We start from the raw sequence: 27,429 nt of genomic DNA, 5'->3' as shown, positions 1-27,429 counted from the left end.
CTCCTAGTCTCCTGCATGTACAGTGTTTTAAAAAAATCACTTCAAACAATTACCATTCTGTCGGTCTGACTGCGCGCTAAGTCACTTTAAAGCAAAGACAATCGGATAACTGCTTTTAGCAAACATTTCTACACTGCAGTACATTATCCTCAACATCAACACAAAAAGCCCTAATCAGATCAGGTCTCAAACAAGAACAGACTCGATGTTCTACTCTGTGGTTCCCATCTCTTTTTTGAGTTTTAAATGCTGTTTTGACCGTATTAATTATATGGTACGTTACACTATTTCATAAAAGCCCTCGTTACAAAGGGACTTTGAGACATGATTTTACTGTGATATCGTATTTTTGGTATTTCACCTGTAACAAATGACAAAATGTGCATATGCGGCGACGATCCAGTTATGGTGACCAGCTACAATCAGCACCTTCCGCGGGTCAACGGGGGATCCTGACAAACACAGACAAATATCAGTCAAAATGAGATTTCCCTTAAACAAACAAACAAACAAGAGAACAGGTATTCGCAGACCTTATCACTGAAGCCGGGGGCAACCTGCTGTTTATTGAGAAATGAAATGGAGACAGTCTATGTACCTTTGGTTTATCCTCTACAGAGATATGACAGACTGAATACTACCAGCAGTGCACAGCTAATCAGCCACGGGGACGTCACCTGTCTCAACGTTCCACACATGCACTAAACACTAATTCAGTGACAGTGTTTTTGAGGCAATGTGAGGAATCAGTGAACGTACATATGTCTGACAAACAGCTTCACACAAACACAAATGCCACATTTGGGTCAAATGAAAAGGACACAGTTTAGTGAAATTTTATCAACCACAAGAAGTTACAAAGAGTCTTAATCGGTACGATTTCATCATTAGAAAAATTACAGCTTTAATGTTTAAACAAAAAAAATCTTGTTCTCTCATGAATTAAATATTTTAATAAGGATCCTGACTCCAGTTCACATCTGTTACTCCACATTTTATTTAAAAGATAACGTGTGTGTAAAATACTTGTATATTATTTCTTCTAAAAAATGTTTTCCCCTTTAAAACAACATGAAACACAAAACAGAGTGTTCTGAAAGTAGGCCACGTAATGGCAGAACATTTTAAACCATCTGATTTGTGGTTTTCTAAATGCTTTCCCACCATTCCTCTGCGTTCTGTATGTTGTGTGTGGAACGGCGGGGAGGGGAAAAAAAAACACACACACATACACACACACACAGGGCTTATGTTCTTCCCACATAAAAGCCCTTTTAACAGGACTCTTTGCCACCCACTCATCTCTCACCATTCCTCCAGACTGCTCCCACAGCAACTGTCGCCATGGTTTCCCCTTCCACCTCTTGTTTTCAGCAGTGTAAGGCTGAATGAGGTAATCAGCAGTTCTTCCTCACATTAACCCCCAGTCCTAACCTTTATTACTGTTTTCCCTAATAGACTTACTGTTATTCGTCTATATTTAACTAGCTTATTAGTCATTTATTTAACTAGGGAACACTCGTGAGACTTTTAAGAGTGCAAATGAACTGTCCTCTGCGCTTTAGCCATGCTACCCATCCAAAACGCATCCTCGGGAAAAAAAAAAAAAGTTGCAAACTCACCGATCTTGTTGGGTCCATCTCCCGTGTGCGGGCCAGGGAGAGCGGAGTGAGGGCCGGGTCGGGGAAAACCGCCCTCTGCCCCACCGGGGCCTGGACCGTCCTCTGGGCCCAGGGTAGCAGCAGCCGCCGCCCCCGCGGTTTTACGAGCTGGGATTGCTGTGGGATAACAACAACAGAGGTCCAACAATTTCACACAAAACATCTTGTTCACGTTCTGGCTCATGTCGCCATGGTCTTTCACTTGTCACGACCAGCAGGTCGATATGACGGGCCGCTATCAAAAAACAGCCAACAAGTCAGATTTCACTCTGTTATCTGTTTCTTTGAATTTTAGTTAATACTGTTCACCCCAATCATTCTTATTACAGCAACAGGTTTTCACTTAATCTCAACCTAACAGCGTAAAATATTAAGAAAACACACTACAACAGTACTATTACATATCATGGTGTGAATTTTCAGTGCTTAGGCCTTTGGCCTTGACAGGAAGCAGGCTGGGTTGGTGTAGCAGACAGGCAGGATGGAGCAGGATGGAGCAGCCTTACCAGGCGGTGGGAGATAGCCATGAAAGAGTACACTCCCACAGGACGATCTGTCCAGCTCCTCACACAACAACAGACGCCGCACTGAGCACCAAAACCAAAGAACAGCACGTTACAAAACCATTCTACACACACACACACACACACACACACACACACACACACACACACACATACACACACAAAACCCCAGCACATCACAAAACCCTTCCCCACACACACACACAAACACAAAACCCCAGCACATCACAAAACCACCCCCCCCACACACACACACACACACATACACACAAACACAAAACCCCAGCACATCACAAAACCACCCCCCCCACACACACACATACACACACACATAAACACACACACAAAACCCCAGCACATCACAAAACCCTTCCCCACACACACACACAAACACAAAACCCCAGCACATCACAAAACCACCCCCCCCCCACACACACACACACACACATACACACAAACACAAAACCCCAGCACATCACAAAACCACCCCCCCCCCACACACATACACACACACACACTTACACACACACACAAAACCCCAGCACATCACAAAACCATTCCACACACACACACACACAAAACCCCAGCACATTACAAAACCATTCCACACACACACACACACACACACACACTAAACCCCGGCACATTACAAAATTATTACATACACACCAATAAAAACAAGTATAAATCCACAGAACTGAGCCATAAAAGGTTAACATAAGCCGCCTGTTTAGTTTTGATTTTGTCAGAGGAGCTGTGTGTGAGAGAAGACGCCTGTCAGAGTCTTACCTAACGGAGTGATTCAGAGTCTTACCTAACGGAGTGATTCAGAGTCTTACCTAACGGAGTGATTCAGAGTCTTACCTAACGGAGTGATTCAGAGTCTTACCTAACGGAGTGATTCAGAGTCTTACCTAACGGAGTGATTCAGAGTCTTACCTAACGGAGTGATTCAGAGTCTTACCTAACGGAGTGATTCAGAGTCTTACCTAACGGAGTGATTCAGAGTCTTACCTAACGGAGTGATGCCGTAAAACTCAGCCTCGTGGCGAAGGATGTTTATGCTCACCCCTCTGCACAAACAAACACAAACAAACACAAACAAACACAACACAGGTCTACCCCTCTGCACAAACAAACACAAACAAACACAAACAAACACAACACAGGTCTACCCCTCTGCACAAACAAACACAAACAAACACAACACAGGTCTACCCCTCTGCACAAACAAACACAACACAGGTCTACCCCTCTGCACAAACAAACACAACACAGGTCTACCCCTCTGCACAAACAAACACAACACAGGTCTACCCCTCTGCACAAACAAACACAACACAGGTCTACCCCTCTGCACAAACAAACACAACACAGGTCTACCCCTCTGCACAAACAAACACAACACAGGTCTACCCCTCTGCACAAACAAACACAACACAGGTCTACCCCTCTGCACAAACAAACACAACACAGGTCTACCCCTCTGCACAAACAAACACAACACAGGTCTACCCCTCTGCACAAACAAACACAACACAGGTCTACCCCTCTGCACAAACAAACACAACACAGGTCTACCCCTCTGCACAAACAAACACAACACAGGTCTACCCCTCTGCACAAACAAACACAACACAGGTCTACCCCTCTGCACAAACAAACACAACACAGGTCTACCCCTCTGCACAAACAAACACAACACAGGTCTACCCCTCTGCACAAACAAACACAACACAGGTCTACCCCTCTGCACAAACAAACACAACACAGGTCTACCCCTCTGCACAAACAAACACAACACAGGTCTACCCCTCTGCACAAACAAACACAACACAGGTCTACCCCTCTGCACAAACAAACACAACACAGGTCTACCCCTCTGCACAAACAAACACAACACAGGTCTACCCCTCTGCACAAACAAACACAACACAGGTCTACCCCTCTGCACAAACAAACACAACACAGGTCTACCCCTCTGCACAAACAAACACAACACAGGTCTACCCCTCTGCACAAACAAACACAACACAGGTCTACCCCTCTGCACAAACAAACACAACACAGGTCTACCCCTCTGCACAAACAAACACAACACAGGTCTACCCCTCTGCACAAACAAACACAACACAGGTCTACCCCTCTGCACAAACAAACACAACACAGGTCTACCCCTCTGCACAAACAAACACAACACAGGTCTACCCCTCTGCACAAACAAACACAACACAGGTCTACCCCTCTGCACAAACAAACACAACACAGGTCTACCCCTCTGCACAAACAAACACAACACAGGTCTACCCCTCTGCACAAACAAACACAACACAGGTCTACCCCTCTGCACAAACAAACACAACACAGGTCTACCCCTCTGCACAAACAAACACAACACAGGTCTACCCCTCTGCACAAACAAACACAACACAGGTCTACCCCTCTGCACAAACAAACACAACACAGGTCTACCCCTCTGCACAAACAAACACAACACAGGTCTACCCCTCTGCACAAACAAACACAACACAGGTCTACCCCTCTGCACAAACAAACACAACACAGGTCTACCCCTCTGCACAAACAAACACAACACAGGTCTACCCCTCTGCACAAACAAACACAACACAGGTCTACCCCTCTGCACAAACAAACACAACACAGGTCTACCCCTCTGCACAAACAAACACAACACAGGTCTACCCCTCTGCACAAACAAACACAACACAGGTCTACCCCTCTGCACAAACAAACACAACACAGGTCTACCCCTCTGCACAAACAAACACAACACAGGTCTACCCCTCTGCACAAACAAACACAACACAGGTCTACCCCTCTGCACAAACAAACACAACACAGGTCTACCCCTCTGCACAAACAAACACAACACAGGTCTACCCCTCTGCACAAACAAACACAACACAGGTCTACCCCTCTGCACAAACAAACACAACACAGGTCTACCCCTCTGCACAAACAAACACAACACAGGTCTACCCCTCTGCACAAACAAACACAACACAGGTCTACCCCTCTGCACAAACAAACACAACACAGGTCTACCCCTCTGCACAAACAAACACAACACAGGTCTACCCCTCTGCACAAACAAACACAACACAGGTCTACCCCTCTGCACAAACAAACACAACACAGGTCTACCCCTCTGCACAAACAAACACAACACAGGTCTACCCCTCTGCACAAACAAACACAACACAGGTCTACCCCTCTGCACAAACAAACACAACACAGGTCTACCCCTCTGCACAAACAAACACAACACAGGTCTACCCCTCTGCACAAACAAACACAACACAGGTCTACCCCTCTGCACAAACAAACACAACACAGGTCTACCCCTCTGCACAAACAAACACAACACAGGTCTACCCCTCTGCACAAACAAACACAACACAGGTCTACCCCTCTGCACAAACAAACACAACACAGGTCTACCCCTCTGCACAAACAAACACAACACAGGTCTACCCCTCTGCACAAACAAACACAACACAGGTCTACCCCTCTGCACAAACAAACACAACACAGGTCTACCCCTCTGCACAAACAAACACAACACAGGTCTACCCCTCTGCACAAACAAACACAACACAGGTCTACCCCTCTGCACAAACAAACACAACACAGGTCTACCCCTCTGCACAAACAAACACAACACAGGTCTACCCCTCTGCACAAACAAACACAACACAGGTCTACCCCTCTGCACAAACAAACACAACACAGGTCTACCCCTCTGCACAAACAAACACAACACAGGTCTACCCCTCTGCACAAACAAACACAACACAGGTCTACCCCTCTGCACAAACAAACACAACACAGGTCTACCCCTCTGCACAAACAAACACAACACAGGTCTACCCCTCTGCACAAACAAACACAACACAGGTCTACCCCTCTGCACAAACAAACACAACACAGGTCTACCCCTCTGCACAAACAAACACAACACAGGTCTACCCCTCTGCACAAACAAACACAACACAGGTCTACCCCTCTGCACAAACAAACACAACACAGGTCTACCCCTCTGCACAAACAAACACAACACAGGTCTACCCCTCTGCACAAACAAACACAACACAGGTCTACCCCTCTGCACAAACAAACACAACACAGGTCTACCCCTCTGCACAAACAAACACAACACAGGTCTACCCCTCTGCACAAACAAACACAACACAGGTCTACCCCTCTGCACAAACAAACACAACACAGGTCTACCCCTCTGCACAAACAAACACAACACAGGTCTACCCCTCTGCACAAACAAACACAACACAGGTCTACCCCTCTGCACAAACAAACACAACACAGGTCTACCCCTCTGCACAAACAAACACAACACAGGTCTACCCCTCTGCACAAACAAACACAACACAGGTCTACCCCTCTGCACAAACAAACACAACACAGGTCTACCCCTCTGCACAAACAAACACAACACAGGTCTACCCCTCTGCACAAACAAACACAACACAGGTCTACCCCTCTGCACAAACAAACACAACACAGGTCTACCCCTCTGCACAAACAAACACAACACAGGTCTACCCCTCTGCACAAACAAACACAACACAGGTCTACCCCTCTGCACAAACAAACACAACACAGGTCTACCCCTCTGCACAAACAAACACAACACAGGTCTACCCCTCTGCACAAACAAACACAACACAGGTGTTTTCACCGCCCTGGCCACGATAAACAGAGCCTCACCACCAATCACAGTGCATTTACAATTACAGAACTTAAAGAATTTAAAATTACAGCTAATACACAATTACAATACATTTACAATTGCTGAACCCTTAGAATTACGGGACATTTGAGAAATGACTTAATATCCTACCTTAAGTCTAATTCTTTAGTTCGAAGAAAATTCAAAATGGGTGCAAACGCCGTGGGGTCTCTGTCAATGAAGATCTATAAGGAGGAAAGGACAGTTAGTTTCAAGAGATCCACTCAGTGTTGTTTAATTATTGGCCATTAGCTACATTCATATACAACACAACTATGCACCAATATCTGAACTTCAGTATATTAACAGTATTGACACAGTGAGATGTTTTTATTCCCGATTCTACAGGCTGTTAAAAAGGGATGGATGTCAGGCAGGCATGTAGTGTGGAGTTGGGTTACTACTCACGGCTCCCGTCTCATCCTTTAAGGTGGATATTCTCCCGCTTAGCAAACTGAAGGACACACACAGTGTGTTAGCTCACAGACCAACCTGAACACTGGTCAGGTAAAAAAAACAAAACAAAACAAAACAATACAACTATCTTCCTCTTTTAGAACATGAAGTTCTGTAAACTGCCCTGACAGATCCTCATCTTTTCAGTCCAGCTGCTCTTAACATATTTAAAAAAAAAACTGATCTGTTGATTTTTTAACTATTTCTTCCTTGTTTTAGGATGTAATATTTTTAACTGGAAAGCTGGAATTCCAGGAAGTTAAACAAATTAAAAACATTGGACTTAAAACACTTAAAACATCAAAAACAAAAGGTAAACAACAAAAAAGAACACAATTGTTTACCTTGAGAAAAAAGAATCTGGAATCCACATCAGAGTCTGTCTGGAGGTGCTGAACCTGCATGTAAGGAACAGAGATAGTCATCAGAGCTCTGGCCCAGAACATCTCAAACTGATCTCAGAACAGGGAGAAGTGCTGAAACTGCATGTAAGGAACAGAGATAGTCATCAGAGCTCTGGCCCAGAACATCTCAAACTGATCTCAGAACAGGGAGAAGTGAACCCAACTTAAAACAGCCAAAGGGTAAAGCGCTTTTCAACCACAGGCCAAAAAACAAAACAAAACACTGGATTAGATCTAGTTTTGTAATATAGTGCTGCATTTGTTCCATCCATTTCATATTAACTACAAAACTAATCAGATTTACCAGAAAATATATATTTTTTTTTTCAATTTTTAAAGCCCATACTGAACAACAAGCATGCGGACAAGTGACAGGTAATGGATTTGTTTAGAGTGTCTATAAATGCATGTTACTTCAATGGGCCTAAATTTAATTAATGCAGATAAGTCGGATACAGTTCACAATGCGATTCACAAAACGACACACTGAACTGTCTCTCTCTGTGTGTGTGTGTGTGTGTGTGTGTGTGTGTGTGGTTATGGGAGGGGGGGGGGGGGGTTACTTTATTGTCGAATTAGGCGAGAACCAGGTTTTGTTGTTTTTGTTTTGTACGGTTTTCTGAATAGACCCAGTGTCAGTGAAGACAGCCTGTGAATGCAGCCAGTGTTCCACGCGAAGGTAGGCGTCCTCCAAAGCTGTCTCTCTTATTACCCCTCTAAGAACTCACACACTGGCCTTATGTGGAGGATTCTGACTTAAAACAGTGACGTTTTGAGTGTATATCTTGAAAGTAAGTGCATCTAACCATAACACAACAGATGGACCTTACGCATTCCCATAAATGGTTTGTGAAATTGGATTAACATCTCTCATGGCTCGCATCCAGTGATGTCGTTCTACCAAATACACGTGTGTATAATTTGTGGATGTAAAGAAAACAATCTCCATCTTCGCCATCCTTGTTTTACCCTAAACCATCTTAATGTTTGTATTTTGATTAACTGCGTAGCGATAATCTGTTGCAACAGCAATGCAAGCATAACTACGCTATCTTGCCGAATTATCCGTAGACAGTCGAGAATGCTAGAGCGGAATGTTTCTATCCGACAGTTCCCACAACACATCAACAGCGCACGCGGAAAAGCGTAAAACGTTCAGTGTTTACCTGGTCCCACCGACATTAAGCTGAATGATTTCTCCCGTTCCAGACGTCACACTGCTGCAAATTCCGGCCATACTGCTGTGTTCCAAGCTGACTGTTGTAGGCAAATGAAACAAGACGTGTCCAGTTGGTCTAATCAACCAGGTTTTTTATTTATCCAGTCCTCCTCTCTTGCGTCCTCCCGTGCCTGCATGAATTAGACGTCACGCGTCTAAGCGTGTGTGAGTGAACAGCCAGTTTTGCTCGTATTTGACAAACATTTAATCCCCTTCTTGTATCATGGTCTTGACCTAGTGTGTTAGGGTAATTACTGTCCTGTGATGTTGCCTGAAATCTTGAAAGGGCCCTGCCTTTGGTCCCTGGGTGGAGTTTTGCCCTGTTTGGTGCCAGAGGACTAATGCTACACCCCTATTCGACTGAAGCAAGCAGCTGCCAAGCCGTCGACGTCATCGCTCTAGCGTAGCAGCCGTGCGACTCCGCCTTGCATTTTGGGTACGGTGGATTGCGTAATAACACAGCCAGAGTCCAGCAGAGCGGTCTGTACTTGAGCGAAACAAAGAGGCCTTTCAGATAACGAGGACATTTTCCCACGTGTCCCATTTATGACAAAATAATTTCATTCGGCGAAATGGCAGCTCGGCCTTTCCAAATTATCAACCACGGACTCCGAGAAAACTCAGGGACTAACCAGAGCCTAAGATACGGGGAAAATGTCCTACAATTCTCATTGATCAGGCCAAAAAATAATTGGTAAATGCACAAATCGAACAAACACAATGTTTTTCTCATAACATTCTTTTAGGAAATCTTAATACTTCGATAAAAATACGTGGTTAAGTGAGAAATGTTCATTTCCTACCCGCGATCATTAAGAAACCTCAAATGTATGATGAAAATAAAATTCATTCGATATCAACTCTGTAATATCCATCAACAACCAACTTTCCTCAGTCAACGTAGTTACAAATTTCCTTCTAAAAAGATTAAATAAATAAATAAATAAAAACTAGTCTTGAAAACAGAATTACACAAAGGTGAACACTGGTGAAGACGTCCTTCGTCAGCAGATGCGCTTTCTTTTCGGGGTTTGAGAGTTCAGTTCAAATTACGGAGAAAAATGTGGTTTTTTGTTTTAATTTTTTATTTAAATTATATGATACAAAGTCACTGAATTACTGGTGTGTATGAAACCTGTTATGTTTGGGGAGCTTCGTTTTTTTTGTTGTTTTTTTTTGTTTTTTACAGTTTTTTGTGTATAATGTAACCCAGTAACTTTGTTTGACCCTAGATATGAGACCCGTGACGTGACTGATATTGATATAAGCCATGTTTGACACGTGCGCATTAAGCCGTGAGGAGCCGTGACTGAGACGTGTGAAGTGACGGTTATGTTGACATGAGACCTGTTCAGAACGTAAAAAGACGATGGTTATGTTGATACAAGCCTTTTTTTTTCTTTTTCTTTTTTTTTTACAAGCGCTGTCGATACAAGACATGTTTGAGACATTTGACACTATAGATTTATTGATATGAACTGTACTTGATACATGTGCTTTGAGTTTATATTGACAGGAGACATAATTGAGACACAGTGGTTGATGTGAGCCTTGTTTGAGAAAAATAAGATGACAGTTACATGGATATGAGGCAGACAGTAACAGTGAGAGTGGTAGTGTCTTTTATGCCCTGTGCAGTTCATGCTGCCTGACCTGTATCCACACGGCACAGTTTCAACTCATCCTGGTCCTCTCTGTATACTAGCCTGCGATAGCTTTAATAGAGACAGACAAGCTTCTATATCTACTGGCCCAAAAGAAGCCACAAACCTCAACAAACCAATGAGTACGACAAGGTTTAGTGTGTCTTCATCTTTAGTATAAAGATGTAGCCTGCCTTGTCATCCTTGGCTGTGATGCAGATGTCTCTTCATGGCTGGGTGACACCAGCAGGTTTGTTTTGTCTGACAGCTGTGTTGTGTAGATATGTTTTATCTGGGGTGCAGTTGTGTTGTGTAGATATGTTTTATCTGGGGTGCAGTTGTGTTGTGTGGATATGTTTTATCTGAGGTGCAGTTGTGCTGTGTAGATATGTTTTATCTGAGGTGCAGTTGTGTTGTGTGGATATGTTTTATCTGAGGTGCAGTTGTGTGGATATTTGGGGGCTAGGGAGGATTCTTTCCCTATCAGATTGTGTGACACCAGGGCAAACATGTCTGATGAAATCTGTTAAACAAGAAGAAGCAAACAGGACTTCATGTTGATCCCATGTGGAAAGACAGAGAGAGAGGGAGAGACAGAGAGAGAAAGAGAGAGAGAGGGAGAGAGAGAGAGAGAGAGAGAGAGAGGGAGAGAGAGAGAGAGAGAGAGAGAGAGGGAGAGAGAGAGAGAACATCTGTATGTAAGATGGAAAGAGGAAGCACAACTGTAGGCCCTGCATAGCTCAGAAATGAGATGTTCATTCTGATTCATAAATCCAAGCGTTTAAAACACCTGTTTGCAAAAAATGGGTTATGTTTAAAAGAAAAAAAAATGTCTAAGTTGTTAATTTTGTTTTGTTCATAACATCTGCTCCTAATGTTTTTTTCCCCTCTTTTGTGAGAGCGATTCCATGACAGAGGTGCTGCTCTAGACCCCTCAGCTCCTCCACACATCAAATTCACCTGCTCTGAAAATATGTTTGTGGCCAACAGGGGTCAGCACTGTAGTGACCTAAATGAGTTTAGTGACATAAAAGTGAGGTTGCATTTCATTAACACTAGTGTGACGGGATCGAATATGTGAGCTATAGCATACAAAGAGTCTGAGCAGTGAAATCCAGTCCTGTCTCGATTCCCTAAAGGCCGCCAAAAAGGAGTGATGGTCTGTCTAGGGTGTAATCACGTCTGTGTGTAAGTTCTCATGTACCCACTAGAGGGCAGCATTGGACAGTAAACGTCTGTAAAAAAATATTCCACAAGTGACCTAAATGAAGTACTGTCAAGGCATCTTTAAAGATCTAAGAAAGATTTAAAGATTTAAGAAAAGACTCAGTGTTTCCGAGCTGACCACAACATAGCTGTTTGCTATTTCCACAAAATTCTATTCAAATGCAGAGAATTAAATTGCTATTTGATAATACATGTTTTGGCTTCATTTATTAAGCCACAAATTATAATAATCCAGCGCAGAGTCCGAAATAAGGGGTGCGACTATGAATTTATTCTTACAAAGCAACTGAAGAACACACTGCAATCGACCGCGTAGGTCAAGGACATTTCATGGCCCAGAGGTCATCGTTTTTGTTTTTCCTTTAAGTGCTTAAATAGACATTTTCTAACTTTACTACAGCTTGCAGATTGGCAACTGTCGACTCTGTGACACTAGCAATATGTTAATATGATGCTGTAAAGCGAATGTGGCAAAACATCCCTGTTTTATGTTATATTATCTTTTATGTATCAGCACTCATACAATGGCACTAGTTCAATAACATTGTTGGGCTGGAGGGAACTGTTGTATTAGCCTAAATGTAAATGTAAAATGTACTAGCCAGTAAATTTTAACTGCGATCGCGGCCGGGTGGCTTTGAGTCGTTCTTGGCACGGATTAGGCCCACGGACTGCCAGGCCTTGTGTAGGGGGTGCTGTGTAGAGTGATGGTGAACGTCTAAAATTGATTAGTCACTATATTCGATTGTCCAAAATGCGAACGCTCTCCCAATGAGAAGCTAGTTCGTTTTGCAAGTTGAAGTTATTGTGTCCGCACAGGCGCACTCCTCACAGATGGGCAAACTGAGTCACTCAGCTTGTTTAAATGTGTGCTATGACAGCTCCTACATGTAATCAAGTTTCTCGTTAGAGTTATGTTATTTGAAAGTTTTCTCTTGAGCTTAAAAAAACCCACTTATACCACTTCCGTGCTCGTACGGAATGATTTACATCTTGAGTGTTTCAGATTAGCATAATTCCCTCTTCTTACTTTTGACGGTTAACAACCCCGCTTCAGTCAGCAACACATTTTTATCTTCTAAATCTAATGTAAGAGATAATACAAGATCTGTTCGTTTCCGGTCCTTGTAACAATTTAATTTAATGAACGCTCTTTAATGTATTGACCTGTTTATTCATGCTACAGCGGCTTTAGTGCCCTCAAAATATCCATGATTATTGGTTTCCTTGAGCAGCCTACCCCTCTGGTTTAAACCTGATATGGTTCAATCTGAGAGTCCGTCTTGATCAGCGTTGCTATGACGACGCTCCGGCTCTTGGTCGTCTGGCCAATCAGTGCTGTCGCCGATCAATATGCACGTTGATGGAGTACCATCGATGCTCCAGCGAAAATCAATGCGATCTTTTGAGTTTATTAATCTTATTCTACTGTCGATGTTGCCTGCTAGTAAATCGTTACCTAAAGGTGCACTGCTGGACTTCAGGTAAACGCGTCATTGTGGAATCGGGACAATTAAACTGTTGTAAGAGACCTTTCATGATTTTGAAAGTGTTTACAGGGTTCTCATGTGACCTACTGATACAAAACTGAACCGATAAAAAATAAATAAGAAGTGGGACTAGTGTTATAAGATTCTCTCGGCGTCAGACTGAGTTTTCAAATGACATTCAAAACATGCTTGGCAATAAATATCTGTCTTGCATTCATCAGGTGTCTCGCGCATTCCTTCTCTTAAGACCTGATATGATATTACCTCAGTCCCGTATGCATTTTTGTTTTTCTCTTTCTTTGAGTCGTAGAAAGTCATAGTTTTTTTTCCCCTGTGAATACAAATTCTACTTTGAATCTCTTCAAAGGCTTCAGCTCATCTCGAATAGAAGAGTGTGTAACTTTTGAGTCACAGACCGCTGTAACATTTTAACGAGTTAATCATCTGTGTTTTGTACCTGCAATAATTAGGCCACTTCGATCAACAAATAGCAAGCACGTCGTCAGCAGCTACGGCAGCACCTCAGCTACTGTATCCAGCGACTCTGCCGTCTGACACCTCGTCAGCAGCGTTCCGACCGCAAAGTGCCGTTTCACAGTTGTTTTTGTGACACAGACAACACAATGACGTCTCTTATCTTCCTGAGATTTTCACAGTCTGTGATTAAACGCTGCAGTGCATTCTACCGCATATTGTTCAAACACATGCATTCAGTCTGTTCCACAGCAGTTCCCTCTCCAAAACCACATCCCTGAACCTGCGTGCGCTTTGTTAACTTTTGAGTTTTGAATCGGTGTTTGCCAGGGCTTGGTAGCTACCAACAGAGAGAGAGAGAGCAGTGAGCCTTTATTCTAATCTATAGATCAGATTCTTACAGCTTTCTGGGTATATGACTGATTTATTGATCAATCGATCGATTGATTTATTGATCGATTGATTTGACTGGCTGACTTCTCGTTGTCAGCTGGCGTGCTTTTATGGGTTTCTCATTGATTGAGGTATTGACTAATGTATTGATTTGGGTTGTTTCTCTCTCTCTTTCTCTCTCTCACCACATCCCAGGTCCCAGACTTGTTTATTGAAGACGGCAGTTTAAATTAGTTTAGATTCTGGCCGTCTGAAAGGCTCTAGCGCATCTGTGTGTTCATCTTACGTGAGCTGTTTGTTTTTTTTTGGAGCCATTAGAGCTGGAGATCGCTTTCACAGAGGTACAGCGGTACTTGTCTGGTTTAGTCTGATTATATGCGAGGCACTGTGACTATTATAGTGTAAGAGTTTCTCACCATCTCCCTTAGGAACAACATTACATTGGTCGTTCTAATGTCCTGTTGTTTTCCTTTCCTTTTGCTAGAACTTGCATTTAATGTGTTGAACGGCCTATATGTTGATGTTTATGGTCGACCTTGTTTTGGGAATGTTCCAGCGTTGGATACTGATTTACTGTCAGCGAACTGCTACGGTTAACGTTTTACTGTAGCAGCGTTTGCGGCTTTCCGTTGGGCGACGAAGTGATACATCAAGGTGAGTGATATAAGAGGCGTAAGGATTTGCCACGAGAAATGTGGAAATTATTAAAAGAGTGACTGGTTTTGTCATCCAAAACGTGCTCGCTTTGCCGGTCATTACCTGTTAAGCACTGAGCAAAATCAGCATCGTGTGCAGCGTTTACTCACCTCAAGTATTACATGACAGACTGGCTATTATCTTTCAATCAGCGTTCGGCCACTTAATTGAACACTTAGACTATTGCTAACTAAATACCAGGTAGTGGTTCATTCCCCCGAACCCTCCATCAGCTGAACGATTCGTTTATTCCTTATCACCACGGTTTAATTTCCTTAATTTAGGTGCGTATCAAGTTGCAGTTAACCTTAAATTTGCTGAGTCACAGACAGTATTAGGTTTTACTACTGTAAACTTGTTGTCACTGATTTTGTCATCGGCAGTGGTTTTCGTGACGACAAAAAATTAACAACTTTTTTTCCCCCGCTATCACCCGCCTGCCAAATTCCTGTTGGCTATAGAAATGAAAAATTAATTTGCCTGTAAACATTGACACAGAAGATAGCCATTCTGCGGTTTTGAACAATAACAATAATAATAATTTAGGCTCACTCAAAATACATAGCTGAAATTGAACGATTTGGTATAGCCGCCAGTCCCATAAATACTAGACTATTGCACCAGAGGAGCTGTTTGCAAAGCTGCTCGGAGCTCGTGACAGAATCTGTGCCTTGGAATGTACGATCCAGCAGATGGAACCCAAGTTCCGACGTTGTGATTTTTTTAAGCTCTTCATTGCTGCATCAGTTTTAAAACTGACTTGAATTAAAAAGCTCTTTTTGAGGTGTGACAAGGCATTTTTTTTTCCCCACTTCTGTAAATCAAACAGAAAAGTAAATAGAAACATAAAATACAAACAAGCCTATGTCCAGTTAAGTCATTTGGGGGGAAAATATTATTCAGTCCTTATTTTGTTTGCCTACACAGATAATTTTGCAGTCCTTCAACTAGATTACTTCTTTTTCTCTTTGCATGCTGAGAGATTTGAGTATAGGAGATACAGTGTGTACAGGCAATTCTCTGTTTTCTCAGTAAAATGTTTACCTCTAGGTTGGCGAGAGCAAATGTAACGCGACTAGATTAAGATGCCATTTCATTTCTCATCAGGTTACAAGTGGACATCAGCAGGAAAACACTCACGTTTTGCAAGCACTGGCACTATGGTAATGCTCCAATCTAACTCTTGTTCGGATGTGTATGTACCATTAAAACTGCTATGTCGAGATAGACTGAATCCCATATCGGTACCTGTGTTCTAGTTGGATCTTCGCTAGCTGTAGACCAGGGGTGGGCAAATCCAGTCCTGGAGGGCCAGTGACCTGCCGAGTTTTTGTTTTCACCTCTTAGTTACCTGTTGATTTTCACCTTGCAAACAGGTGTGCACGCTCTTCAGCCAATCACAGATTGTATTTAGTCAGCTGACAAGAAAAACAGCAGGACCATGGCCCTCCAGGACTGGATTTGCCCACCCCTGCTGTAGACTGACAAGAAAACGGCATTTTAGGTGTTGGTCTACTCAGAATCTGTATATTGTCGACCGCTCAGGCGCGTTTGTAAAGTTACATTTTATGGTTTGTTTTGCCCTCCACTCAGGAATGTGCAGGGCCCAAGTTAGTGATGGCACTTGCCAAGAGAGAAAAAGAGATTCTCTATCTACAAGAAGAAGTACAGAGACTACAGCACGCCTTGCAGGAAGTCCAGGAGAGCACAGCCAATCAGATTAGACACCTGGAATGGGAGCTGGCCAGTAAAACTGAGGCTATAGAGGTGAGAAATGAAGTTAACCTGTTGCGCTGTGTGTCTTGACTAAGAACAGCTGAGAAAGGCTCAGAATGTCTCACGGTTGATTGTCTGAGTCTCTTGTCTGTTGTGCATCTCTGTGAATGTACAATACACAATAGTTCTGTTGATTACATTATTTCTCTCTTGTTATGGTATTATAGGCCTGATCCTGAAAAGCTACCCGGCTATAGCTTAATGTGTGTTTATGTGTGTGTGTGTGTGTGTGTGTGTGTGTGGATGTGGGTGTGGGTCTTTGTGCGTTGTAGAAATTTGAAGTCAAGCTGCAGTCTCAGCAGGACTATGAGCAGATCAAAGCAGAGCTGAGGTACAAATGCACCACACTCTCAGACAGACAGACAGACAGACAGAGAGACAGGAACCTGCCCCAGGCCTCGCCTTGCCCTGTCATAAGCTTTTCCTTCTTTAAGATTTAATTCATAAACACAGCTGATCTGTTTCTCCTGTCCTCTGTCAGAACCCTCAGAGAACTGAGACAGGCTTCAACACCGGCTGACCTCTCAGAGGTAAAAAACGAAATCCAGATGTTTAAGATGCTTTACTCTCTCCCCTGCATTCCACTACAACCATCTCCCTCTCTCTCACCCTGTCTTGCCCTCTCTCTCACCCTGTCTTGCCCTCTCGCTCTCTCAGGTGTGTGCTGTTTCAGAGACCACCCTTAAGGATGGACATGTCTTACCTCTCTCTTATTGGTCGTCTGCAGGGAGTTCTCCAAGCCCATGTGTGGAAGGTAAAACATGGAACAGTGTGTACTGGAAAACTTCATGTCACAGGAAGAGGGAATAAAAAAGTGAAAAATGTGACAATACCCCTTTTTTTTTTGTTTTTTTAAATTTCAGAAATGTCCATTTCTCAGCCTTTTCTATCATCTGGTGATGTTGTGGTCTTTCTTGTATTCAGCCGTCAGTGATCCATGTCAGTGATGCTGTATGAATCTGTATCCTCAGATATAGATATTAAAAGGGAAGCAGAGACACCTGTAAGGATCAGCTCTCTTGTCAAGACTGAGGACCTGCAGGATAACCACTCCTCCTTAAGTCCTGGACTTCCTGCTGACCACGGGGCGACATCCACGCCCACTCGCCAGTTTGACGCTCCCTTTCAAGTTTCCAGCGTGACGCTACTCTCTCCCTCCATCAAAACAGAAGATAAAACCACTGAGTTTCTCCCCGTTGCCCCGTCAGACGAAACCAGCGCCGGCCCAGAGGATGGTGAGTATGGGGCAGAGGGCGTGACCAGCGCCTGCTGGGAAGGCGTGGCTTTAGGAGGGGCTGAGGAAGACCAGCGTGTGGAGACTGCAGAGATCATCCGACAGGTGAAAGAGCAGCTTCAGAAGCACAAAATCGGCCAGCGCGTCTTCGGCCATTACGTGCTGGGCATGTCGCAAGGCTCAGTCAGTGAGATCCTGGCCAAGCCCAAGCCCTGGAGCGGCCTGTCAGTCAAAGGGAAGGAGGTCTTCCTCAGGATGAAGCGTTTCCTGTCTGACGAGAGGAACAGCCTGGCGGTCCGTGACATCCAGGTCCGACAGCGAAGTGAGTCACGTTTTTGGTGGATCACAGGTTCCGTGTGGCTCTGGAGGCGTCTGTGACCTGGACTATCTGGAATACTGACCAAATGTTAACCAGAGGTTCCCTCTCCCTCTTCCCTCACCCAGGAAATGTCAAACCGTGCGTGAGGACTCCGGACGTGGGCTCAGACGATGCAATAAAGAACATTTTGGAGAAGGCGAAGGAGGAGATTCAGTCACAAAGAGAAGGTCAAATAGATCAGTAAATTACCACATATATACAACAATACTGTGTATTATGCTCCGTTAGATTCTCAAAGACTGATGTGAATGTGACACCTCTGTAGAAAATGAGAGTGAGCCCCGTGGAATGCGTTCCTACAAAATATGAAAACAAACGTCACCTAAAGTATGCAAAGATTATTTTCCCCATCAAACTAATGTGCCTGTGTTTCTTAATGTTAAACTGAGAATAGATCAGTTGTTACATCAATCCACCGCTATTACAAAGTGTTTGGTTATTCTCTGGTCAAACATTGTGTTCATGTTATGTGTCCAAGTGACCATGTGGCTGAGTGTGCTGTCTCTCACAGATGAGGGGGCTTGTTCTCAGAACGGACAGTGCTGTGAGGTTGGACATGAGGGTGATGATGCTGGTTGCGTGGGACGAGGCAGCTCAGAGGACGTCATCAAAGGCATTTTGGAACAGGCGCGTCAGGAAATGGAAGGTCAGCAAGAGGGAGACGCACGCAAGTGGTGCACGTCACATGACTCCTCTCCGCTCCGCTCTGACTCCCAGTCTGCACAGGAGAAGCGTGCTCAGCTCCAGTGTGTCCGTCCCAGTACGGTATCACCCACTGACTTTGTCCAGAACATCATCTGTCAGGTCAAGAGAGAACTCGCAAAGGACTCCACCAATGGCTCACCAGGCCCTGTCTCACCATCGCCACCGTCTACGACGTCTTCTGCCTGCAGCACAGATCAGGGGATGTGCCTGCCTGTCCCCGCTGTAAGCACACACCTGGACAGGGTGACATCACCCAGCAGGGAGGAGCCAGTGCTGTTGGTTCAGGTGAAGGAAGAAGAGGAATGGGAAGGTGATGAGGCACATGAGGTGCCACAGTGTCAAACCTCCATGAGACCTATGGCACACCCACTGACCCCAGATCAGTATGAGAGACTTATTAACTGTCAGCTGAACACTGCGGAGCTCACGAAACAGGTCAAAGCCAAACTGGCCCAGAATGGCATCTTCCAGCGTGTCTTTGGAGAAAAGGTGCCGCATTCCACCTTTTTGCTGAGACAATGTGAAATAAATAGGGGTGTAAGAATTCACCGATATGAATTGGAAACTAGTGCGACTGCATCGATTCGTGGACCCCTGGATCGATCTAAATCAGTGGTTCTCACCTCCAGTCCTGGGGGGCCACTGTCCTGCACGTCTTTGTTTTAACTCTTCATCATCACAGTTAACTGAGCTAATCACGGGCTTGATGATTAACTGATCAGTGGAATCAGGTGTGTCAGTACTGAACTCAGGAGAGTTAAAACAAAGACTGGAGTGGAGAACCACTGATCTAAATGTACCATGAACCGGCTCGTTGGCTGACTGAAGCTTTGCTGCTGATTCTACTTTAGTATAAACTAAGCTTCTGCCGAAGATTCACTGATCTAACGTTACAAGTCCTGTTACTTTCAAAATAATAACGACCGCCTCTCTCTCGCTAATAAATCTGCACAGTGTCTTGCGTTGACCCTTCACCTTTTACGAGAGTAACGTTAGTGTTGCTTGCGACGTAAAAGCTAGAACAACGTGTCCGACAGCGCCAATATGGTGTGCGTTGCACCATCGAGTGCACCCCCAGATCTAAAATCTAAAATTTGGAGGACATTTGGATTTTATAAGAGGGAAGGAAAATGAATGTCTACATTAAACAAATCTTAAGAACTGTATCAGACTGCTTCCTATTGCATCGCACCAAATCGCACCCAGTCTAACCGCTGAATCGTTATAACCGTATCGCTGGTCGTATCGGTGAATCGTTACACCCCTAGAAATAAAAGTGCAAAAGTTGTTAGTGTGATTGGTAAAAAATCTTAACGGTAAATATTAGTTCAAATATGATGGAAGTTGTATGTATGTGGGTGTACTCTATCAGCAAGGACAAAATATAGTATATTATTTAATGGCGTTTTTTGTTTGGTGTGATAGCATCAATAGCATTATTGTGTTTGCCTGTGCAGGTTCTGGGTCTGTCTCAGGCCAGTGTTAGTGACATGCTGTCCAGACCCAAGCCCTGGAGCAAGCTGACGCAGAGAGACCGAGAGCTGTTTGTTCGCATGCAGCTTTGGCTCTTGGACCAGCAAGGACAAGACTTGGGACCCCCGCCCTCACACAGCCCACAGCCTAAAGGTATACATACTGGAGATTCCTCTGGATTTACCGTCATACTGTCAGCAAACACAAACGCATGTTTTGGTTTGCCTGGGCATTCTTCAGATCAAGTCTGCTTGTTTATGGCCCCTCTTTTGGAATGTATAATTATTTTGAATAAACTCAGCTGAAGTGCCTCTCATAAATTTTATTCTAGTATCTTCTCACACATCTTTACCACTCTACCAAAATCCTTCGTAAAACTCCTCAAAAATTCTGACGAAGCAACACAATTCCGTTTATTTTTAGGCAACCCAATCCTCTGTACAGAAAGAACTTTATTTGAGGGGATAGCTTTTACCCTTGTCTCTTCCTGTTCCTAGATAATCTACAGTCTCGGGCTTACTTCCCTGTGGAGCGTACAGATCAGACTCTAGAGAGCTTTAAGGAGAACCAGCCACCAGCTCTTGCCCAGGATGTCCTGCCTAACCCGGGTTCTCTGTGCGCATCCACCCCTGAGCTCCACAGCGGACTGGATATCCAACAGCTGGCTGTCTGCTGGTCTGAACTGGACACACACAGCATCACCAAGAGAGTGAAGGAGGTCCTCAGAGAAAACAATCTGGGTGAGGAATAGATTAGAAAGAAGAGAAGTCACAGAAACCATGACTCGGTCCAGAGCCAGTCTTTATAAATCTCATTTGCTTTAGCCCTCTTTAACATGTAAGAATATGGAATAAAAGGGTCATATTGGCAGTGGAGTAAGTATGTGCCTACGTAGACTTTCTCATAATCTGCCCAGTCAGTCTCAGACATCCAGAGGGGTGTAAAGGACAAGTGTTGAGGCTGCGTGGTGGGTATGAAGGGGGAATGGTGGGCAGCAGCCATAGACAAGAGACCTGATGTAGTCAGACAGGGGCCTGTGCAGGAACAGAACAGGCCTCAGGGTGTGGTGAAGGACAAAGTCAAGGGCATTGCTTCGTGGGAGGAGCTAAAAGTGTCTTGATATTGCTGTGACCCTCTACATGTTGAGTTCTACTGTGTGACTGGGTAAGCACGTGTGTGCTGAGGATATGTATATTTATAACGTATGCCGAATGTCCCGTTGTCTTTGTCAGGCCAGCGTCTGTTTGGAGAGATGGTTCTGGGGTTGACTCAGGGCTCAGTGTCTGACCTGCTGGCTTGGCCTAAACCCTGGAGTAAACTCAGCCTCAAAGGGAGGGAACCTTTCGTCCGCATGCAGCTTTGGCTCAACGATCCTCAAAATGTACAAAAACTGAACAACGTGAAGAAGATAAAGGAAAGAGGTGAGTTTTCAGCTCTGTTCAGAGATATGGAACCACCTATGGCTCATTCCTGTGACTCTCACTTCCTAATGTGCTAGGTTATCGTGTTACAGTGTTGATCCTTTATTTGTCTTTGTGTTGTAAGTGTTATAAAGATGCACAACCACAGACCAACATGAACTGCATTAGGTCCAGAATTTCCAAAATTTCTCTTGTTAAATGGCCCGAAGCATTATGTTTAAAGAACTCTGTGATGACGAACGTAAATGTTACAAAATGGAAAAAGGGTCACAGATCATTGACACTGTATATGTCTGTCCCCGACCTAATGAGTTCAGTGTGGTGTTTCCATGGCTTTACTCGTGCCTCAAGTTGGCTGCTATAGTGTTCGAAACTACTCTAGCATGTCGAGCCTGCATGAAGGGCCAAGCTGAAATGGCCACTGAAAATGTATATGAGGGGGAAAGAAGGCTCAGATGAAGGCGCCATGATTCATATTTTACGTGTATGGTGTAAAATTAATATGGCGTTGGGTCTGTCTCTGCCAACAGCATGTCTGAAGCGCCATGTCAGTGTTCTGAGAGCTGAATCAGTCAGAGACCACTCAGGAGGCCCCTCAGACACACTCGGCCCTGGGTCACCATCTCTAAACCCCAGCATGTCTGAAACTTCCAAGAGGCCTCGTGTGGTGCTCACTGCTCTGGAGAAGGAGGCGCTCAAGAGGACCTACCAGGTAGAGCCATACCCCTCTCAAAACACCATAGAAAAACTGGCTTCCCAGCTCGGCCTTAGAACCAGCACTGTCAGTAACTGGTTTTATAACTACAGGTAAGCGTTACTCTCTCTTAACTCGTGATAAATCTGCATCATCACTATCACAAACAGACAGACAGACATTAAGATCTGATTAATCCCTAATGTTTCTCCCAGGGCCAGAACAAGACAGGATGTGCGGAGTAGACCACTTGAGGCTGAATCAAGAACATTAGTCCACTCTAAACCTCAAGAGATGAGTGCCAGATCTTTTGGTCCAAGCACCCTCTACAATAGCCAACCTACGAGCAAAGACATAGACTGGGTTATCATTAAACAGGAATCCAGCGATCTGGAGACAGAAGAAGATGAGGAACTAGATAGGATTATTCAACCAATCAGATATGTGTCAACAGGTGTCCAGCACCGTAATGAGCTGAAAACGGAGGAAGGTGAGGAGATTAGACTTCAGCAGGGATGTGATCAGATTAATGGGGAGGGATGGCAAAAGACCGGGCAAGAGTCCAGAACTCAGTCAGCCAATGGCAGAGAAGATCAGGCATCAAGAGTGTCGAAGGCCAATCTGGAGTCCCGCTCGCCGTCTCCGGGGTTTGGTCCATCTGTCATACCACCCTGTGTAGTCTCAATGGAGCGCCAAACCAGTGTGGAAGACCACATACCTGCTCACTGCATGCAGAAGAGCAGCTTGAAAATGGCCAACCTGGACAGCATAATCCACAGACTGGAACAGACGGCGGACCCAGAGGGGGCTTTGGAGTGGGTGTTTTAGGAACATTGCTGTCACATCCTAAAATACAAGACCCATGAAATCTGCTTGATGTCTGAGGACTTTGAGCAATATCAGAACAAAAAACTGGAGGAACCAAGAACCCAAGAACCAAAGCTGATTTGTATTGGGGTTTTATTTATGCGAGGAACCTCGATTGGTAACTGCTAGCACAGTCCTAATTTGGAATATAATCTGAAATTTAATCCAAAATCACTTAAGGCAGGTCTTATCCCCTGAGTGATGGATGAGCCGTGAAAATGAGGGGGTTTATTTATTTGTTTTACATCAAGGGTTAATGCTGTTGCAGCCAAAGTGGGATTAATTAGACTTTTTTATTTATTTATTTTTTTCGTTATAGTCAGGTTAATAATGAAATTAGCCCTGTTTGTCTTTAAAGGACATAAAACTCTGCTCAGGTATACCAGTTAGCGTAAAGGAGGAGCTGCCACAAAATATTGTTTGTTTGTTTTTTATTCAAAACTGGAAAACTTTTCATTTGAAACCTTCTCATCAAATAAACTGTAAACCAGTAATAGATTTGTGTCATAATTTGCAGTGCATATTCCTGTCAGGGTGAGGCGAAATTCATTTTCACTCGTGTTGATTTGTGTTTGAATTTGCTTTTATTTTTGTTTAATATGTATTATTATATGGTTCTTGTTATTTTTATTTATTTAAATTATGAAGATTAAAATATTCAAAATTTGCTTTTGAAAGCCTTTTGTGTATAATATTATTATCATTATAGGACAGGTGACTTATTATTAGTGTTGCTTGCATTAACTGACTTTTACATGCACTAGAAATGTGATTCATCTTTGCCTTTTAGAGGGACAGACTACACCTGATGGGCGGTTCATGCGCTAGCATGAATGATGCGTGGTCTACAATCATGTCACAATTCATTTTAGTAATGCAACTAAGTATGAAACTTTGAAAAAGCCTGTGTTCTTTATGGTTCGTGACATATGCGCAGACCTTTCGCTTAAAGCTGGCTTTACAGCGGATTAAACAAGAACTACACATGAAATTTAAATCAGGCGTTCACAGCGCGCTGAGTTTGTCACTCATGCAAAAACACAAACAAGACAGGTTCCCCTGTGTTTACATTCCACGCTCGGTTTTGTTTACGCCGTGCCCACTACGTTCTCGTACGTAGTTACGTCAAAACTACATTTTAAGCGTGGTGACGTCACGATCATTTTAGCCCTACGAGAGAGAAAAGCGATGGCGGCTTAGCACGGATTAAAAGGGTAATGTTTACGCCTTATTCATCGTGTGATTTGTGATGTTTTGCAAAAGAATTGAGGGCAGCGTATCGTCGCTGCCAAGAGTCAAGCTCAGGAGAGTGCTGTAGTAAACAACGCAGAGGTATCATCTTCGGCCGCGGCCTCTGTGTTGGGGTACGCCCTCCACCTCCACCACAACAACAAAATACGAGTCTGTCAGTACCAACCGGCAGTTAGCTAGCAAGCTAGCGGAATAGGTGCAGAGGTAGACCTTGTGAGGTAAGACTTTACTGCACTCCAAAGATGTGTGTGTTGTTGTTTTTTTATCAAAATATTGTTTAAGATATGGCACAAAGCTTCGCTCGCGTATTATAGTTAATTAATATATTGTTCTTATCATGGGTATAGCTGAGGTAAAAAGAACCATAAGAGCTAAAGTTATCAAGCTAGCTACCATGATAGCCAGCCATTGATGCCATTTAACATTGAACGGAGCCGATAAACTCAACTCTCCTCTGGCCCATCAATCGACGTTGCTTGCTGTACTGACGGGAGTGTTAAGTGATATTATCAAATGGTTTTAAAAGTGTAAGAAACTACGCGTAACGTCCTTCGAGGCAGTGAATCTCGTGTGTTGCTTATCAGTGTTCAAGATAGGCTTCAGGTTGTGCATCGGTGTTTTGTTAAAGAAAAAATCAAAAAGAAAACTGCAGAAACATGCTTTTGATTGACTTTGTCACGCTCTGTGAAGATCTGCGTTGCGCACGCTTCTTAGGTAGGGTCATTAACAGTGACAGTGAGTTAATTGAGCACTGTCACTTCGCTGCACCTGTCACTCCTTGATGTGAAACTCATGCGCGTGGGCGTTTTAAAACGCGTTCACCTCATAATTTCAAAACATGTTTTTGCCTAATAAGAAATCTTTCACCTCTTCCAGACCACAGTCAATCTTGCTGACAAAATGGGACAAGGAATCCTTTGAAGAACGAAGGAATTTCCTTTGACGGGTAGGTCTGTTCAGCAAATCCGTAATACAGATTTAGCGTCACAGTGAATTCTTTGTAAAATCGCCGAATAACCTATTAATTTAAACAAGGAGAAGAACTTTTTCCCTCCATTGTAATGCTTTAACAAAATCCTACAGCACGAGAGAGTTTGTCTCAAAACGCGAGCTCGTTTGACAGTGCTTTTGGCAGAGACGATGCTTTGGTCAGGGGTTAAAAAGACCATCTTCTCGGTTTCGCAGTGAAACCAAGTGTTGAGCGGGTTGCTGAGGATTAATGATTATGGCGTTCATTTGTTTTGCCACTATTCTTAAGCTCCTGCACGGAGTACTGTGACAGTCATATGACCCACGAGCTGTTCTGCTTTTACCCCCCCCCCCTTTTTATTTATTTATTTATTTATTCATTCATTCATTCATTCATTCATTCATTTATTTTTTATTCTGATCCCTCTATTAAACCCCAATCAGTCAACTGACCACCGAGCTTTTCGCTGAGGGAGAAATTTGCAACCTTACCACAGGACATACATGATTTATAATCATATATATTTTAATAATTATGATCATAGAAGCATTGTCAAACATTGCTAGTTTTGGAGTTTTATTTTAGGAAAGAGCAAGAAATAGTGTTTCTGTAGGCTAAATCTCTGCTCATCATTTTAATATTTGGTATTTTACAAAAGCCCACAGTTTCAGTATTAGTCACACAGCAGGGTAGAGTGTGCCATAGCTTGAGTGGTGCGTGTGCGTGCGTGCATGCGTTTGCACAGATTTGGCTGCTCTTTGGTGGAGTTGCAACAGTGATTTCAACATCGCCTTTGTCTTCCTGAGCGCCTCTGTCACAGGGTCTTTTTCGCCCTCTGAGGAAAGATTCTCTTTAATCCAGCTTTACCGGTAGAAGGAGCGGAGCCCAGGTGTCAAAGGTCAAGAAGCTCATGGAGGTCAGCGTCTTGGGTCACCCCTCCTCCACTGAGAGAGCTTATCAACAGCTTATGCCGTGTGTGTGTGTGTGTGTGTGTGTGTGTGAGTGAAGTGGTGTAGAGGTTGGGACGTCTGCCAAGTCAGTCAGATGTCTGAGCAGATCATTCTGTGAGCCTGTAGGGAGGGAGAGAGAGAGAGAGAGAGAGAGGGAAGGGAAGGGGGGAGAGAGAAGGGAGAGGGCCTGGCTTATATACCCTCTCTTTTCTATCTTTTACTCTCCCTGAGTGAGTGAGAGGCGGAGGGAGCAGTTCTTGGCTTTGTGTAGGGACTGTTCTAGTATCTTTACAGTTCCACACATTCTCCCTCATTGCTCTGTCTGTGTGTTCCTGCTGATGGCAGCGCAGATAAGACTCCCCAGTCCCCACAAATGGCCTGAGAACCAGGTCTCTCTGACCACACACACACACACACACACACACACACACACACACACTCTCGCTCTCCAGTGGCCATGCCACATGGTGGTCTAAAGGCAAAATAAGCACAGTATGCTAGTTTAACAAGGCCTGTGGAATGCAGCCCCGCAGTGATCTGTCTGCTCTCTGTTTTATATCTGTTTGGCTTTCTTTTGCTTTTCTAAGAGTGATCTCCATGCATGTTTGACTATGAGACTATACGTTGGCTGTGTTGGTTGACATATCTGGGTGTGGGAGCGGTTGGCATGTGGCATGTCTCTCTTGCTTTCAGTTACGTTCTTTCTCATACGATAGCAATCACAGAATGAATACATTAGCTTTTGTTTTTT

At 43.9% G+C, this 27,429-nt stretch overlaps 2 protein-coding genes across 3 annotated transcripts in view; one reads left to right on the top strand and one right to left on the bottom strand.

Annotated features, from left to right (window-relative positions):
- kctd3 (potassium channel tetramerization domain containing 3) overlaps positions 1 to 9,331 on the bottom strand; it is a 20,317-nt gene extending 10,986 nt beyond the window's left edge. Inside the window, exons 1-9 of one of the 2 annotated variants that reach the window (XM_030771455.1) lie at positions 8,983 to 9,331; positions 7,757 to 7,810; positions 7,365 to 7,410; positions 7,068 to 7,141; positions 3,200 to 3,258; positions 2,168 to 2,248; positions 1,623 to 1,778; positions 558 to 560; positions 362 to 452 (exon numbers count right to left, since the gene is read on the bottom strand). In XM_030771455.1, coding sequence (XP_030627315.1) covers positions 362 to 452; positions 558 to 560; positions 1,623 to 1,778; positions 2,168 to 2,248; positions 3,200 to 3,258; positions 7,068 to 7,141; positions 7,365 to 7,410; positions 7,757 to 7,810; positions 8,983 to 9,053 — 635 coding nt within the window. In that variant the 5' untranslated portion in view covers positions 9,054 to 9,331. The remainder of the gene's footprint in view (positions 1 to 361; positions 453 to 557; positions 561 to 1,622; positions 1,779 to 2,167; positions 2,249 to 3,199; positions 3,259 to 7,067; positions 7,142 to 7,364; positions 7,411 to 7,756; positions 7,811 to 8,982) is intronic. The other variant, XM_030771447.1, reaches the window with a different exon arrangement.
- Positions 9,332 to 9,607: 276 nt separating this feature from the next.
- Positions 9,608 to 23,468, top strand: LOC115819119 (homeobox protein cut-like 1). Its single transcript, XM_030782671.1, has 13 exons — positions 9,608 to 9,691; positions 16,552 to 16,725; positions 17,007 to 17,065; positions 17,216 to 17,264; positions 17,392 to 17,488; positions 17,706 to 18,290; positions 18,413 to 18,514; positions 18,859 to 19,541; positions 20,510 to 20,678; positions 21,023 to 21,265; positions 21,758 to 21,946; positions 22,477 to 22,753; positions 22,856 to 23,468. Exons 1-13 carry the CDS (start codon positions 9,608 to 9,610, stop codon positions 23,466 to 23,468), a joined length of 3,324 nt encoding a protein of 1,107 aa, XP_030638531.1.
- Positions 23,469 to 27,429: the final 3,961 nt, after the last annotated feature.

This window comes from Chanos chanos, chromosome 1 (assembly GCF_902362185.1).
Source record: "Chanos chanos chromosome 1, fChaCha1.1, whole genome shotgun sequence".
In the NCBI taxonomy this organism is placed as follows: domain Eukaryota; kingdom Metazoa; phylum Chordata; class Actinopteri; order Gonorynchiformes; family Chanidae; genus Chanos; species Chanos chanos.
The sequence above is the reverse complement of the archived record's forward strand: the minus strand, read 5'-3'. Positions and strand labels throughout refer to the sequence as shown.

Excerpts from the sequence above, each read along its gene's own strand:
- LOC115819119 (XM_030782671.1), top strand. The coding sequence starts at position 9,608 with ATGGCAGCTCGGCCTTTCCAAATTATCAACCACGGACTCCGAGAAAAC. Across the intron at positions 20,679-21,022 it reads ACACAGCCCACAGCCTAAAG|ATAATCTACAGTCTCGGGCT; the intron begins GTATACATACTG and ends TCCTGTTCCTAG. Across the intron at positions 21,266-21,757 it reads CCTCAGAGAAAACAATCTGG|GCCAGCGTCTGTTTGGAGAG; the intron begins GTGAGGAATAGA and ends TGTCTTTGTCAG.